Source organism: Acomys minous (genome assembly GCF_964271855.1).
Source record: "Acomys minous genome assembly, chromosome: 2".
NCBI lineage: Eukaryota > Metazoa > Chordata > Mammalia > Rodentia > Muridae > Acomys > Acomys minous.
In genome coordinates, this window is record NC_140484.1 from 99,014,359 (window position 1) to 99,029,367 (window position 15,009).

Below are 15,009 nucleotides of genomic sequence, written 5' to 3' on the forward strand. Positions count from 1 at the left end.
ACACATTATAATCCAAACATTAAATGTACAGAACAAAGAAAGAATTAAAAGCTGCAAGGAAAAATGCCAAATTACTTATAAGCACAGATTTATGAAAACTATACCTGCTTTCTCAAGAGAGACTCTAAAAGTCAAAAGAGTCTGAACAGATGTCTTGCAGACTCTAAGAGACCACATATGAAAGGCCAGACTACTATACCCAAGAAAATATTTAATCATCATAAATGGAGAAAAAATATATTCCATGACAAAACCAAACTTAGACAATATCTACCCACGAATCCAGCCATTCATTAGATTCTGAGACGGTATCTGTAACTCTGAGGCACACCACAATGCAGCAATAGTCACTGGGATGCTTAGCTCATTGGCACAGCATGTGCCTTGGTAAAAATTGCTAAAAAAAACCCACTATCAACAATGAGAAAAAATAATAAAGTAAAGTGCAAGCATTTACAAGCAAGGAATTGAGAGTATATAAGTTCTATTGATCTGTGACTTTGTTTTTAGACCTGGCAAGAATTTCTTTAGTGGAGTTTAGAAAGGGGTCTTTAAAATAATGTTAATTGTGCAAGATAAGGACAAAAGAAAACATATGTTAACATTATATTGTAGCATTTTTAGCTTAAGACCTGAATTTATGACTGATCAAAGGCACCGAATTCAGAGATACATTCATTGAAACAATACAGAAGAAAAAACCAGATTGAAGGTTCTCACTTAAATAAAGTACACTCTAAATTATTCTAACATTCACTTTTGTAACAAAAAATAGGGTTATTGAAAACAATCTTATTCTTATATATTTGAATTTATTTCAAAAATTGTTGGAGATGATACAATTTACATATGGACATCTGAAATTCTTAGGAGGTGTGGGAATCTTTCAGACTGCCTACAACTTACATCTTACCTGTTGCACAGACTTGACAACGTGAGTATTATTACCATTTTACTCATCCTTTAGCTTATTATATATTTGGTAGGTGATTTTTTTGTCTTCTTATAACAGATGGGGTTCTGAATTATACAAATATTCTCTATAACAATAATATTTTAAATCGTACTACTTACTTTTCTCTAGATGTTCTACTACATCTTTTTTTTGCATCATTTTCAGGATTGGATGAAAGTAGAGCTTCCATGGAAGCTTAGTGAAGTCCATTAGGGTCAGATACACTCTGTCAAATCAGTAATGGTAACATATTTTAGAAAGATGTTATTTTATTTCTAAGAATAAACCTGAATTCCTAATTTTACCAAAATTGTACATTAACAACTATGAAGTATATGTTGAAGACAAAGATATTTTAATGGAAAATCTAATATATGCACCAAAGCTTAGAAATCCGCCTTTCAAATCTCATGACACCTCATTCTGTAAGAAGAATACAGAAGGCAACACATTCATAGGGCAGAATGTGATGTGCCATATTAACAAAGGCAATTACTTTTAGATTAAGAATTATTAATACTAGTTTGTATATGCAAATGAATTTGGAGAATATTTTAAATAAATAAATAAATAAATAATCAACATGTATGCTATTATCAGAAAATCTTTTGTGTGTGGGGGGGGGTTGTTTTTTTTTTAATTTTTAAATTAATTTATTCTTGTTACACCCCAATGGTTATCCCATCCCTTGTATCCTCCCCTTCTTCCCTCCCTCCCATTTTCCCCTTATTTCCCTCCCCTATGACTGTTCCTGAGGGGGATTACCTCCCCCTGTATATGCTGATAGGGTATCAAGTCTCTTCTCAGTAACCTGCTGTCCTTCCTCTGAGTGCCACCAGGTCTCCCCCTCCAGGGGACATGGTCAAAGGTGAGGCACCAGAGTACATGAGAAAGTCATATCCCACTCTCACTCAACTGTGGAGACTGATCTGACCATTAGCCTAAGTGTCTCTCAGTAGAAGAATGGATAAAGAAACTGTGGTACATATACACTATGGAATACTACTCAGCTATTAAAATCAAGGAATTCACAAAACCTGTGGACAAATGGATTGAGCTAGAAATGATCATAATGAGTGAGTTAAGCCAGAAGCAGAAAGACTCAAATGGTATATACTCACTTATATCTGCATACTAGCCCAAGGAGCATATACCATGAAAGCCTTACTTACCAGGAAACTGGGACAGAGGGGAGGATAGAACTACAAATGATGATACTGAGTGAGTTAAACCAGATGCAGAAAGACTCACATGGTATATGTTCACTTATACTTGGACACTAGTTCAAAAGGGAGGTCTCATGAAAGTCTTCACTTACCAGAAGATTAGGATAGATGTGAGGACTTCCTATTGGGACTCTACATGAGAGAACTATGAGAGAATGGGGGAAATAGAGGATCCAGAGTGTCTTAGAAACCTACAAGAACAACACCATGGAAGGATATGGACCAAAGAGGGTCTGCTCAAACTACTGCACCAACCAATGACAATGCATGCAGTAAACATTGAACCCCTGCTCAGATACAGCCAATGGATAGGACATTCTCCACAGTTGCATGGAGAGTGGGGACTGACTCTGACATGAACTCTGGTGCCCTATAGTTGACCACTTCCCCTTGGTGGGGAGGCCTGGTAGCACTCAGAGAAAGGATAAACAGGCTGCCAATATGTGACTTGATAGCCTGTGGCCATTTGCTGGGGGAGGAGGTTCTCTTTGGTCACAGACCTAGGGAAGATGAATAGGATGAAAGCAGGATAGAGTAATGAATGGGAGGATACAATTGAGGGGAAAGCAATTTAAATGTTATCTGAATAAATTACTTGAAAAAACCAAAACCTCTATTCTAGAAGTGATAATTCTCTGAACAGACTGTTAATTGCATTATATGATCAAATTCATTCCTCAAATGAATATATTAAAAGTATCCTCTGATCCTGAGGAAAAATATGAAACTTACTCTGACAGACTGGACATACATAACCACAGTTTTTTTCAATGATAATTACAAGTTTGTAGTGAATTCAATTCAGAAATTAGCACTTTCAAATCATTCATTAAAGAAACAGAATCAAGGATCAAAAACCACACAATTATGTCAGATTCAGAAAGAGCCTTTTACAATATCCTTCATCACTTCATGATAAAATATCGCATAGAGTCTGAGAATGAAAGGAGACACATTTCAACATAACGAAGGCACTAACAGCAAACACACAACCAACATTTCATTAACAAAGAAAATACAAAACATGTCTACTAAAATCAGGAACAAGACAAGGATGTCTATTCATCATCTCCCTTTTCATATAGTTCTTGAATTCTTAACTAGTGGTGTAAGACAAGAGAAGTTAAAGGGATTACCAAAAAGGAAGGTGTGAAACAATTTTTCACTTATAGGTGAGATGATTATATTAAAGAAATATCCTAAATACTCTACCAGAAAACTCTGACATCTGATAAACAAATTTATCAAAGTAACAGAATATAAAATTGAATCTAAAATAAGTAGCCTACCTATATACAAACAACAGACATAATGAGAAATCAAGAAAACAATGCCACTTAAAGTTGGTTCAAAGTATAATAAATTGAAATAAATCTCAACAAAAGAAGTGAAAGACTTGTACAATGAAAGCTGTGAGAGAGTGTCCATGATGGGGTGCCCAGAGTGCACAGGTTCTGAGGAGCAGAAGATCGGAAGCTGAGGAAGAAATCAGTGACATGGACATTGAATCCAAAATGCTAACATCTGCATTTCCCAAACAGTAACAGACATCAAGGGAGCTAGAGATGTACACTTGCAGAATACACAGGGATGCATGTGGTCCTAACCTTCTGCTACGCTGTGCCGTGTGCCTATCTTGAATACGCCTCCAGAGTTCCAGGGTCTCACAGACCTAGCACTCATACACAAGGCTCCACCCATTCACACAGATCCTGGATACTAAGGACATGGTCCATTATTCTACTTGTCCGGCTATGAAGAGCAACTAGACAATAGGAGTACCCAGGGTCCTGTCCCACGATGGAAGCACCCAGTGGAGTCTGAGCAGCAGGAGCACAGACTGCAGAGCTGTACTTCTGACTCCAAAACACCAGCATCTCTCCAAGTTTTCCCAGAGAGAGGAGAGAATCCTGGTTACTTGATTTGGAAATCAATTTGGCAGTTTCTCAGAAACTTGGGAATAGTTCTACCTAAGACACAGCTATACCACTACTGAGTATTTACCCAGAAGTTGTTCCACCATACAAAAAGTACACTTGCTCAACTATGTTCATATCACCTTTATTTATATTAGCCAGAATCTGGAAACAATCTAGATATCTCTCAACTGAAGAATGGATAAAGCAACTGTGGTACATTTCCACAATGGAATACTACTTGGCTACTAAACACAAGGAAACCATGAAATTTGCAGGCATATGGATGGAACTAGAGAAAATCATCCTGAGTGAGGGAACTCACATCCATACACACTTGTTATGCTTTGAAGTTAGGTGGATTTTAGCCAGAGGGTACAGGATAAGCATACTGCAATCGACAAACTCAAAGAAGCTAAGTAACAAGAAAGACCCATGGAAGGATATTTAAATCTCACTAAGAATGGGGAAATAGAGTAGACAGTGGAAGTGGTTGAAAAGAGGGAACAAGTAGGAGAAGGAGCACAGAGAGAAATGAGGGTTGAGATCAGACATGGGGAGAATGAGAGTGGGAGCACAGTGGCCCTGCAAAGAGAAGAGAAACCCTGTGTTAGGGCATCTGTGACACAAGTTGGAGAACTACAACAGGATAGGCTTCTAGGAGTATATAGGAGTGACATTAGCTTAGAATTGTAATAGCAGGGGTCATGGAGACTAAAGAGGACACCCTCAAACTAGACAGCACTCCTATTGGAGAAAAGGGAGCACCAACCATCCATAAAAATTTTGACTCAAAATTTACCCTTCAGGGATGAAGATAGAGCAGAGACTTAGGAAACATCCAGCCAACATCTCGTGCAACCAGAAACCCACCTGATTGGAAAGAGCCAATACCTAAAACTGTAAACTACACTCTGCTATGCTTGCAGATGAAAAAACCTAGCATAGTTGTCCTATGAGAGGCTCCTTTCTGCAACAGATCAAAACAGATGCTGAGACACACAGCCAAACATTGGGTGAAGTGGAGCAAGTATTGTGTAAAAATGGGGAAAGGATGCAAGGACCTGAAGTTGACAGGAGCTGCACAAGAAGATGAACAGAGCCAATAAACCAGGGTCCAGAGGAGCATGAGGAGAATGAAGCACCAAGCAGTGGCCATGCATGGACTGGACCTAGGCCCCCTGCAATGATGTAGCTGACTGAAATGCAGCTCTGATTTCATGTGAATATAAATAAATAAATAATAAATAAACAAACATAAAAAAGAAAATTGTAATAGAGTAAAAATATGAAATTAATTGAGTTACCAGAATATGGAAAAACCTCCTATGATCAAGGACTGATAGGGTTAATATTGTGAAAATGGACATACTAATAAAAACAATCTGTATATGCAACACAATCCTCATTTAATTCCTATGAAATGTTCATAGAACATGAAAAGGAAAATTTAAATTTCATATGGCAGCACAAAAGAACAAGTACAACTGAAACAACCCTGAACCATAAAAGAAAGACAAAACAAAATGAACAAAGTCAAAAGTGCTAGAAGCATCATTACAGTTTTTAAGTTATATGACATAGTTATAGTAAATAAAACGGCATGGCAGTGGCTCTCAAACAAACATCTTGGTCACTAGAAAATAATTTCGGACTCACATATAAGCCCATAGGCCTAAAGATACTTGGTTTTGTAAATGAGGAAAACAATGTACACTGTAGAAACAAACGGTGCTGGTGGAACTGGATGTGTGTGTGTGTGTGTGTGTGTGTGTGTGTGTGTGTGTGTGTGTGTCTAAACTAGTTCCTTATCTCTAGCCCTGGACAAAACTCATCTTCAAGTGAAGCAGTTTTATGAACTTAAGGACCAATATCTTGAATCTGATAGAGGGGAAAGTACAAAATAATCATTAACTCATTGGCACAGCCACAGATTTTATAAGCAGGATACTGGTAACACAATCAGTAAGATCAACAAATAATAAATGGAATTCCGTGAAACTAAAAAATCTCTGCAGCAAAGGGCACTTATCATTTAATTGGAAAGTCAATTTCACACAATGGTAAAAATTATTTACCAGTTGTATAGTGAGAGAGGATATCAACAAAATATAAGGAACCCATGCATTACTTCAAATGATAAATCATTATATTCACATTTGACCTTATCTTTGTCCACGTGTGTAACTTTATTCCAAATGAAGCAATTATATTAATCACATATTTACATACTACACATAAAAGGAAATATTTATCTATGTTATATGATTCTGAGAATATTCTGTCATTACTGATAGGTTCAATGCTCTCATTTTAATATTGAAGTATTAATCTGTTTACTGTTTAAGATAGTTTATGATGTAGGATGTTGGCCTATGGCAAGATCATTGAAGCAAACAATATTAACTGGGAGATTTAAATTTCAATTTTTACATACAAATGCTTGATTTTCTGCACCCTTATCAAAACTTCTCTCATTTTTCAGTTTAGATTCTCATATTTCTTTTGGTTCTTCTGACAAATTTGTATCTTTTATATAAAATATATGAACAAAAATTATGCAAAATAATATGTTATAAAAAGAAATAATTTAAAGTTACATATTTTAAATATTATTGAAATTAAGCATGTTGTATAGCCATATATTTAATCACTAAAAAAATGTCATTGTAGCCCACCATTCCATTGGAGACACCGAGCTCAGATGCTACTAAATGCCCTGCCATGCAGGCTGCTGGTCCTTGGAACTTTCTTTATTTGTGTAGATACAACCCTCTATTTGTATAGATATTATATATTAGATAGTTTCAGATCATGTCTGCCTTTACATGCTTTGTCTGGAAGTCCATAAATGACATATTCTTGTAGTATCCGTATTTGAAGGTATACTATAGAAAAGGAACACATTCATCCTATGAACTATTCTCTGACTTGTAAAAATATCAATTAAATATCTCAATGACTAATTCATAAAAATTATCCTTACTTTGCCACAAATTTATCTGTTAATTTCACTGGGGGTACCTGAGTTCTTTATTAATGTTTAAACTCTTCTTTGCTCCTTCAGCTAAAACCAATTTTATTACAGATGTATCCATTTTTCTCCTTGACAGGCAGAAACTATATTTTGAATATTATGTAAGGAGTTCTCATTTTTTCTTAAATTACTTTGTATATTCCTAATAGATCCTGACACTGGGTTTTGAAAGTAAATAAGACATTCCAGACATAACTTTTCTACTAAAATGCCTGTTTTGACACAAATAGGTTGAGTTTCAGACAATAAGTGCAGAGAAATAAATAGGTGTTAAAACAGACAAAAGAAGGTGTATAAGGAAGTAACTGGATTTTCATTGATTGCTCCACCATATAATACTGTGTCATGTTTGATTGAAACAGATTATAGACATGTTTATAAATGCTGTTCATTTTTTCTTGTAAATAAATTATAACTTACTACACATGAAGTTAATCAGTTGACTAGAGTTTCTAGAACAATGCAACACTTGATTTTTTTGTTTGAAGATGTGATATATTGCAGTTTCTGAAGTCCAGAATAGAATCTGTAGGCTCAAATATGCCTCTTCCTTGGCCTTTGGTAGTATCTCATTAGTCTATCAATACATCTATAACAAACAGGGATTGGGCACTGGAAGTGTTAAGGCAATGGTAACTAAGTAATAAACATGTATGTTGAGCTTATATTTGCAAATACTTTATCTTGCATTTTGTGAATAATTTGAAGGATATATGCCATTAGTGAGATGTCATTGCTTATATCAAGTACTACCATTATTATCATCAAAACAATTGGCATATAGAAGCCTTTGAGCACTTGAAATGTATTAAATGTGCATTTGTTATAAGAATTAACCTTCAGCGTTGAACTGTCTCAGTCATTTTTCCATTTGGAAGCTGCTAACCTGAATGTCTGGTTCACTTAGGTATTTAAGTTTTATTCCTTCTCAAATTTCTGATGGGGTTGAAGACCAGATAGTTTAGTCTTTCAATTAAGCTTAGTAGGTTAGGAGTTAAGATGTTTTAAGATCAAGATAGATGTTTTAAGTATATAAAGATGAGATATGATAACAATCTTCATTCAGAAATTTAGACCCAAGATAGGAAAGATGTTTACTTCAAGTTTGCCAAATACAAATAGCCAAATCACTATGAATGTCACATTTATATAATTCCTGATTGTCTCATGGTTCTTCCTGCTGTATGTAGTTTATTTTATCCATGAGTAATAATATATATGTATGTGTTTAAAAAGGAAACATAATAAATTAAAAACGAATTAAACTCCGTATTTACCTGGTTGAGATTGCTGTGGTTAAGGCTTTGATTTGGAGGTTGCATGAGAATGATTCATAATCTGAATAGGTTTTGAAATGAGACGTTTAATCAATGTTTAGGACTTCAACCAATATGTAATTATTCTACATAAATATTAAAAGGGAATTACCTCTGGGTCCAGGCATTTGTCAGCCCACACTAAAAGAGAAGGGTACATAGTCAATCTCATATACAATGACAACTACAAATCTATCCCTGTGTAGGAGTTGAATGGCAATGAGCTCTTGCTCTCTTCTTTCAAGGGAAAAAAATCTGACTATTTTACTAGTTATGAGAGAAGCTGACAGAAATATAGAAAAATATACCAACAACAATTTATATCCTCAATGTAATGCACATCAAAATTCTAACATAACTTGTCAGATAAAATAATAAATAAACAAACAAAAAAAACCAAAACCTTTCAGCTTTGTATAAACACACACACACACACACACACACACACACACACACACACACACACACACACACACAAACACACACACACCCAACACAGGATAGCTAAAATAACCCAGAAAATCCCAAAGAGTAAAAGAAGCTTTAGACCTCACCATCCCAGATTTTGTTTTATTCAAGAGCTGTAGTAATAAAACCAGCATGGTATTAGCATAAACATAGACATGTTGATGAATGAAATCAAATTGAAGACTCACACATAAGTCTACACACCTACTGACAGTTGATTTTTGATAAAGAATCCAGAAACACACAGTGGATAAAAGACAACATGGTCTAGAAATCATGCTGACCAAACCTGATAGCTGCGTGAAGATTGCATACAGAACTGTATTTTTACCCTGAACAAAACTCAATTCAAAATGGATCAAGGACCTCAACATAAGAGCAGGTACCCTAATTATGACAGAAGGGAACGTGGAGAATAATCTTGAACTCACTGGTATAAGAAAAGATTCTCTGAAAAAAAAAAAGGCTGTAGCATAGGAAAGCTATACCACAGGCACTAAGACCAACATTTAATACACGAGACCACATGAGGTTGGAGCCACCTCTCCTGGCTGCTTCAGGTGACAAGGGGCTTGGTGGGGTATGGCATTGCCACTACGCCCTTACTGCTTCACTTCAAAGGAGTGGCAGGGACAGAACTTCTTTGCTCATGCCCCTGGTGTTGGCTCATATGTGCCCCTGCTACCAAGTCCAGCTTCTCTGTGATGTCCAGGAGAGGTGCAGGGCCAGTTATCCTGAGTGATGCACTTGGTAAGAGAGGACCTTCTACCTTTCCTGGGCAGCAAAGTAGACTGGCCATAGTGACAGGAGGGATGGGTAAACTGATCCTGAGTGGAGAACACAGGAGAGTTGCCCCACCACTCATTTTTGGGTGTGAGGTGGCTTGTTCATGAGATGATGCTCTCTGCCCCTAGCTTTGCACCACCTGAGAGAGTTGGGAGGGCTGTCCCTCCCCTGCAACTATCCTGGGCAGCACAGTAGAGCTGGCTGTGATGGCAGGGCAAGGGTAAGCTGGCCCTGAGGGTGAGATTGAGGAAGAGAGCTTCCTTCACCACTCTTCTGCTGTAATGGACACAGAGGTGATGACCACTTCCCCTCTCACTCCTGACCTGCAGTCGTTGGAGAGATAGTCAACAGGTCATTAGAGTGGGAGAGGTGGCACCATCCCTCACTTGTTATAGCTCACAGAAGAGTGTGCTCTCTATCTGGCAGGGGCAACAAAGTGGAGCTGTCCCTGATGGCTACAGTACAGGTAAGCAAGTTCCAAGGTTGTGAGAGCAGGATATCTGGACCAGCCTCCTGTTAATGGCAGCATTGCGTGGCCTAGCTTGAGCAGTGCTGGAGAACAGGATACAGGAGATCTAGCAGGCTGAACATCTCAGCTATCACCTAGGCTAAGATCTAGGGCTCATACTTAGCCTACCCTCAAAATTTATATCATTTGTGAACAATTGGGGCACATGAAAATCCTGCTGATCCAAAGCTGCAGGATCTCCATGACATAGGGCAACAACAGTTTAACCAGAGAATTCCTTGTAAGGGTCCAATATTGTTGGAGTATAACAGAAGCCAGGACCCTTGAACCAGACCACTGACTCATTGCAATAAATATTTGCAAATGAAGATATGCCAAAACAGAGCTATATTGTTGGATACACTGTGATACACTACAGCTTCTGTGATGAGTTTTTTTTTAATGTTTTGTATTATTTATTTATTTTTTGTTTCTGTGTTTTTATTTTCTTTTTGGGGAGAGGTTGCAAGGGCAGAGGACAGATATGACAGGACAGGAATGTAAGTGGGACTGGGGTACATGAGGTGAAACTCACAAAAAATCAATAAAATGTTAAAAATTAATGAAGACAGACAGATGAAAGGCAGAACAGAGAGAGAGAGAGAGAGAGAGAGAGAGGACCTCATGTACCTGAAAAGCTTCTGTGTGACAAAAGACACCATCAGTTGAGTAATGAATGCATCAGACTACATAATACGAAAAGAACTTTATCATTTCCACATCTGATATACAGTTAATATCTAAAATATGTAAAAATAAATAAATAAAACTGAACTTCCAGAAAACAACCTCCTAAAATGAAATGTATTCAGAAAGAAATAAAGAGGAAAGCTTCAAAAGATTAAACACAAAGTGAATTTGAAAACAGCTAAGATGTCTGTCAACTCACTAATAGATAGTGAAAATGTACTAAATTTGCCAGTGGAGTATTTTGCTTTGACTGAACAGGAAATTATGAAACTTACAGGTAAATGAATGGAACTGGAAAAATAATCATCTTGACTGGGGTATCCTAGATTCAAAATACAAATATTGTATGTTTCCCCCTATGTTTCATAAAATCCACATAACAACAGAGATTCTATATCAACTAAGGCACTGCAAGGAATCACTCAAGTAAACGGAAATAAAATATATAGTTATAGAGAGAGTGGGAGGATTAAATGGGAAGGGCAATGGACACAAAGTGTTAAGGTAGGAATATGGGGGAGGATCACGCCATTTGAAAAACCACATGGAAATCTGCTACTGTAGAATCACCCTAAAATATATATGCATATGAAATAAATCCAAATGGAGTCTCCAAATAACAGGAGACAATGCCCAAACTAGATATCTTTGGAAATCATGTGAAACTTTTGTTTATGTCTAATTGAGTCAATGGCCAAAAGGGCGCAACAGGAACTCCAAATATCTCAGGTATATGAGAGTTCATAGACATTCCTGTGATTCTGTCAATTTTACAAATTGCTCAAATTTAGTAACATGAGTCATATTACCATTTAGTTGTATTTTGCCTTTATATAAATTTTTTCAGTGATTTCTTTGGATGGTAAAAGCTATTTTGTGTTACAAAATAATCTCTTCATGATGACACTTATCTTGATTTACTTCATTTTTGTCTGTATAATTTCCTATGTTGGATAAATTCGCAGCATTTCTGGAAGTTTCCTGAAGTGGATTAGGGTCAAATATTAGTAATGTATATTGAAATGTCTTATTTTCTTTTTATGAATATACTTTGATTTCTGATTTTATGAGAACTGTACTTGAGAACATATGCAGTACATTTTGAAAAGGATTTTCATGGAGAATCTTACAAATACACTCAAGTTCAAGTTTATATTTCATTTCTCGTGCCACAGCATTATGAACAAGCAATACAAAAGAAAGTATTTCCCCAGATGCATATATCAATAACAGTAAGTGATTTCATATTATAATACCTAAAACTAATTTGTGTTTCTTCAAAAAGTTGGAGGTGGTTTATGAAATAAATATTAACATTCTTTGTAGGGCCATTTTTCTACAAGATTAAGCATAAACTATTGTAACAATGACAACATTTCTGTGGTTGAGCATAACAGAAGATATGGATCATGAGTTATGTATTTATAATATATTATGTTGTGTGTGAAGAGAGAAAGGCAAAATAATGTTTCATTTCAGCAAAAATGAGCTGACAGAACTGACAATTTTCATTAATGTCTTATAGATAGAAAACGTGGAACAAAATGATAAAGAAGACATGTGTTTTTCCATATTATTATTTTAGAATACTAAGTGGGTGTTCTATGCAAATGATTATCCACAGATAGAAATCTTTCCTAAACACATTATTTCCATACTTTCTTTACATGTTTAGAAGAATAACCACATCTTGCGTTCTCATATTCAAGAACTTTACAAGTTATGAGAAGATGTCGTGACAAATCTTTAAGTTTAGTCATGCTATCTTACTTGACCTTCACTGAATTGTCACATAGTCATTTCCTAAGACATCTCAACCTTCATGCCTAGATCTCTGATGACAAAATAACATTCTCTTTCCTACTCTGTGTAATATCTACAATCTCCCATAATCCCCCTACTACTATATGTTTTTTTCAAAGTGTATCTATCCAAACTAGAAGAGCTATTACTTCTTATTCATCTTATCACTATAGCATAGGCTTCTTTCTGGAATATTCAGTGCTTAGTTTCTCAGTATATAGGAGATATTCACTATTAAGTCTTATGTAGATTCATAAAGTTAAAACTTCAGAATATCCTCATACGGCAGTGAGTACATTACTTACTGTGTGCTGTGTATCTGAGAAGATTGTGAAAAAAGAAATCTATAGTGTCTTGCATCTATGTTAATTCTCTACATTAACTTAATCCTAATGTACATATCCATAAATTGGACAAAAATTGGAAAATACTTGATTTTCTTCATTGAAATGAGCAAAATAGTCTTAGTTGTTGCTTTACAACTAAACTTCCTTTATAGAAGCAAACACTCATTAATAGGAAGCTTAGTTGACTAAATGACCATATTGTCTCCTCAAATAAGGATCTTGAAATTATTCAATAACCATAAGGAAAAAATATTCCTTGCTGTGACTCAGTGTAATCATCAAATCACAAATTTTGCTTCTTCAGAGAGAATCACCTTTTTGAAATGAATTCAGTTGTGAAGTCATTAAATTTTTACCACTATTTTTAATGGAGATGCATGAAGCACTCTATCCATGCAAAGAACTTAACATAAAACACAGATATAACCACATAATTATTTACTCAACAATAAAAGATAATGATTAGTAGTGTGACTGGTTTCTAAGACGTGTGATCTATAATAGATAAAAGTCTTTTATTTTAATATTCAACTATTATCTATTGACTGCATGGAGTAGCCTGAAAGGTAATGTACATTGGACTATGATAAGACCATTAAACTAAGCAGTATTAAATAAGAAACTTAAATTTAAAGAGTTACATACCAATTTTTATATCCTTGATTTTTATTACATTTTCAATTTCCAGTTTTAAATTCAGTATTGTTTCAAATTCTAGTTTTTCTGACAATGACACATTTTATTAAAAAATATTAACAGTTTCAACAGGAACCCTGGGCCCAGATCTGCCTGTCATAATGTTCTTCTTGTAGGTTTCTAGGACCCTTTGGATCTTTCTGTTTTCCCATTCTCCCACACTTCTCTCACCCAAAATCCCAATAGTATGTCCTCCCCTCTGACCCACTTTCCTGGTGAGTGAAGACTTTCATGAACATGCTCCTTGGGCTAGTGTCCAGATATGAGTATATACCACTTGACTCTTTCTGCTTCTGGTGAACTAATTATGATCATTTCTAGCTCAATCCATTTGTCCACAAATTTTGAGAATTCCTTGTTTTTAATAGTTGAGTAGTAGTCCACAGTGTAAATGTACCACAGTTTCTTTATCCAATCTTCTACTGAGGGACATTTAGGCTGTTTTCATGTTTTGGATATTATGAATACGGCTGCAATAAACATGGTTGAGCAAATGTTCTTGTTGTGTGCTGGAGCATCTTCTGGGTATATTCCAAGGAGTGGAATAGCTGGGTCTTGAGGAAGCCTTATTCCCAGTTTTCTGAGATAGTGCCAGATAGATTTCCAAAGTGGCTGTACTAGTTTGCATTCCCACCAGCAATGAAGGAGTGTTCCTCTCTCTCTACATCCTCACCAGCATGTGGTGTCACTTGAATTTTTGATCTTAGCCATTCTGATGGGTGTAAGATGGAATCTCAGAGTTGTTTTGATTTGCATTTCCCTGATGATTAGGGAGGTTGAGCATTTCTTTAAGTGTTTCTCAGCCATTTGATATTCCTCTGTTGAGAATTCTCTGTTTAGTCCCAAGCCCCATTTCTCAATTGGGTTATTTGGTTTGGTGGTGTTTAATTTCTTGAGTTCTTTATATATTTTGGATATTAGACCTTTGTCAGATGTAGGGTTGGTGAAGATCTTTTCCCAGTCTGTAGGCTGTCGCTTTGTTCTTTTGACAGTGTCTCCTGTCTTACAGAAGCTTCTCAGCCTCATGAGGTCCCATTTATTAATTGTTGACATTAAGGCCTGGGCTGTCGGAGTTCTGTTCAGGAAGTTGTCTCCTGTGCCAATGTGTGCCAGGCTCTTCCTCACTTTTTCTCCTAACTGATTTAGTGTCTCTGATTTTATGTTGAGGTCCTTGATACACTTGGACTTGAGTTTTGTGCATGGTGACAAATATGGGTCCAATTGCATTTATTTTTACACGTAGAAAACTAGTTAGACCAGC

The 15,009-nt window shown here is 36.0% G+C and overlaps 1 protein-coding gene across 2 annotated transcripts in view; it reads right to left on the minus strand.

Annotated features, from left to right (window-relative positions):
• LOC311590021 (uncharacterized protein) overlaps nucleotides 1-15,009 on the minus strand; it is a 77,462-nt gene that overhangs the window by 17,202 nt on the left and 45,251 nt on the right. For both annotated transcript variants that reach the window (XM_084768798.1, XM_084768799.1), the window contains exons 10-11: nucleotides 8,563-8,591; nucleotides 1,075-1,181 (exon numbers count right to left, since the gene is read on the minus strand). In XM_084768798.1, the coding sequence (XP_084624924.1) occupies nucleotides 1,152-1,181; nucleotides 8,563-8,591 (59 nt within the window). In that variant the 3' untranslated portion in view covers nucleotides 1,075-1,151. The remainder of the gene's footprint in view (nucleotides 1-1,074; nucleotides 1,182-8,562; nucleotides 8,592-15,009) is intronic.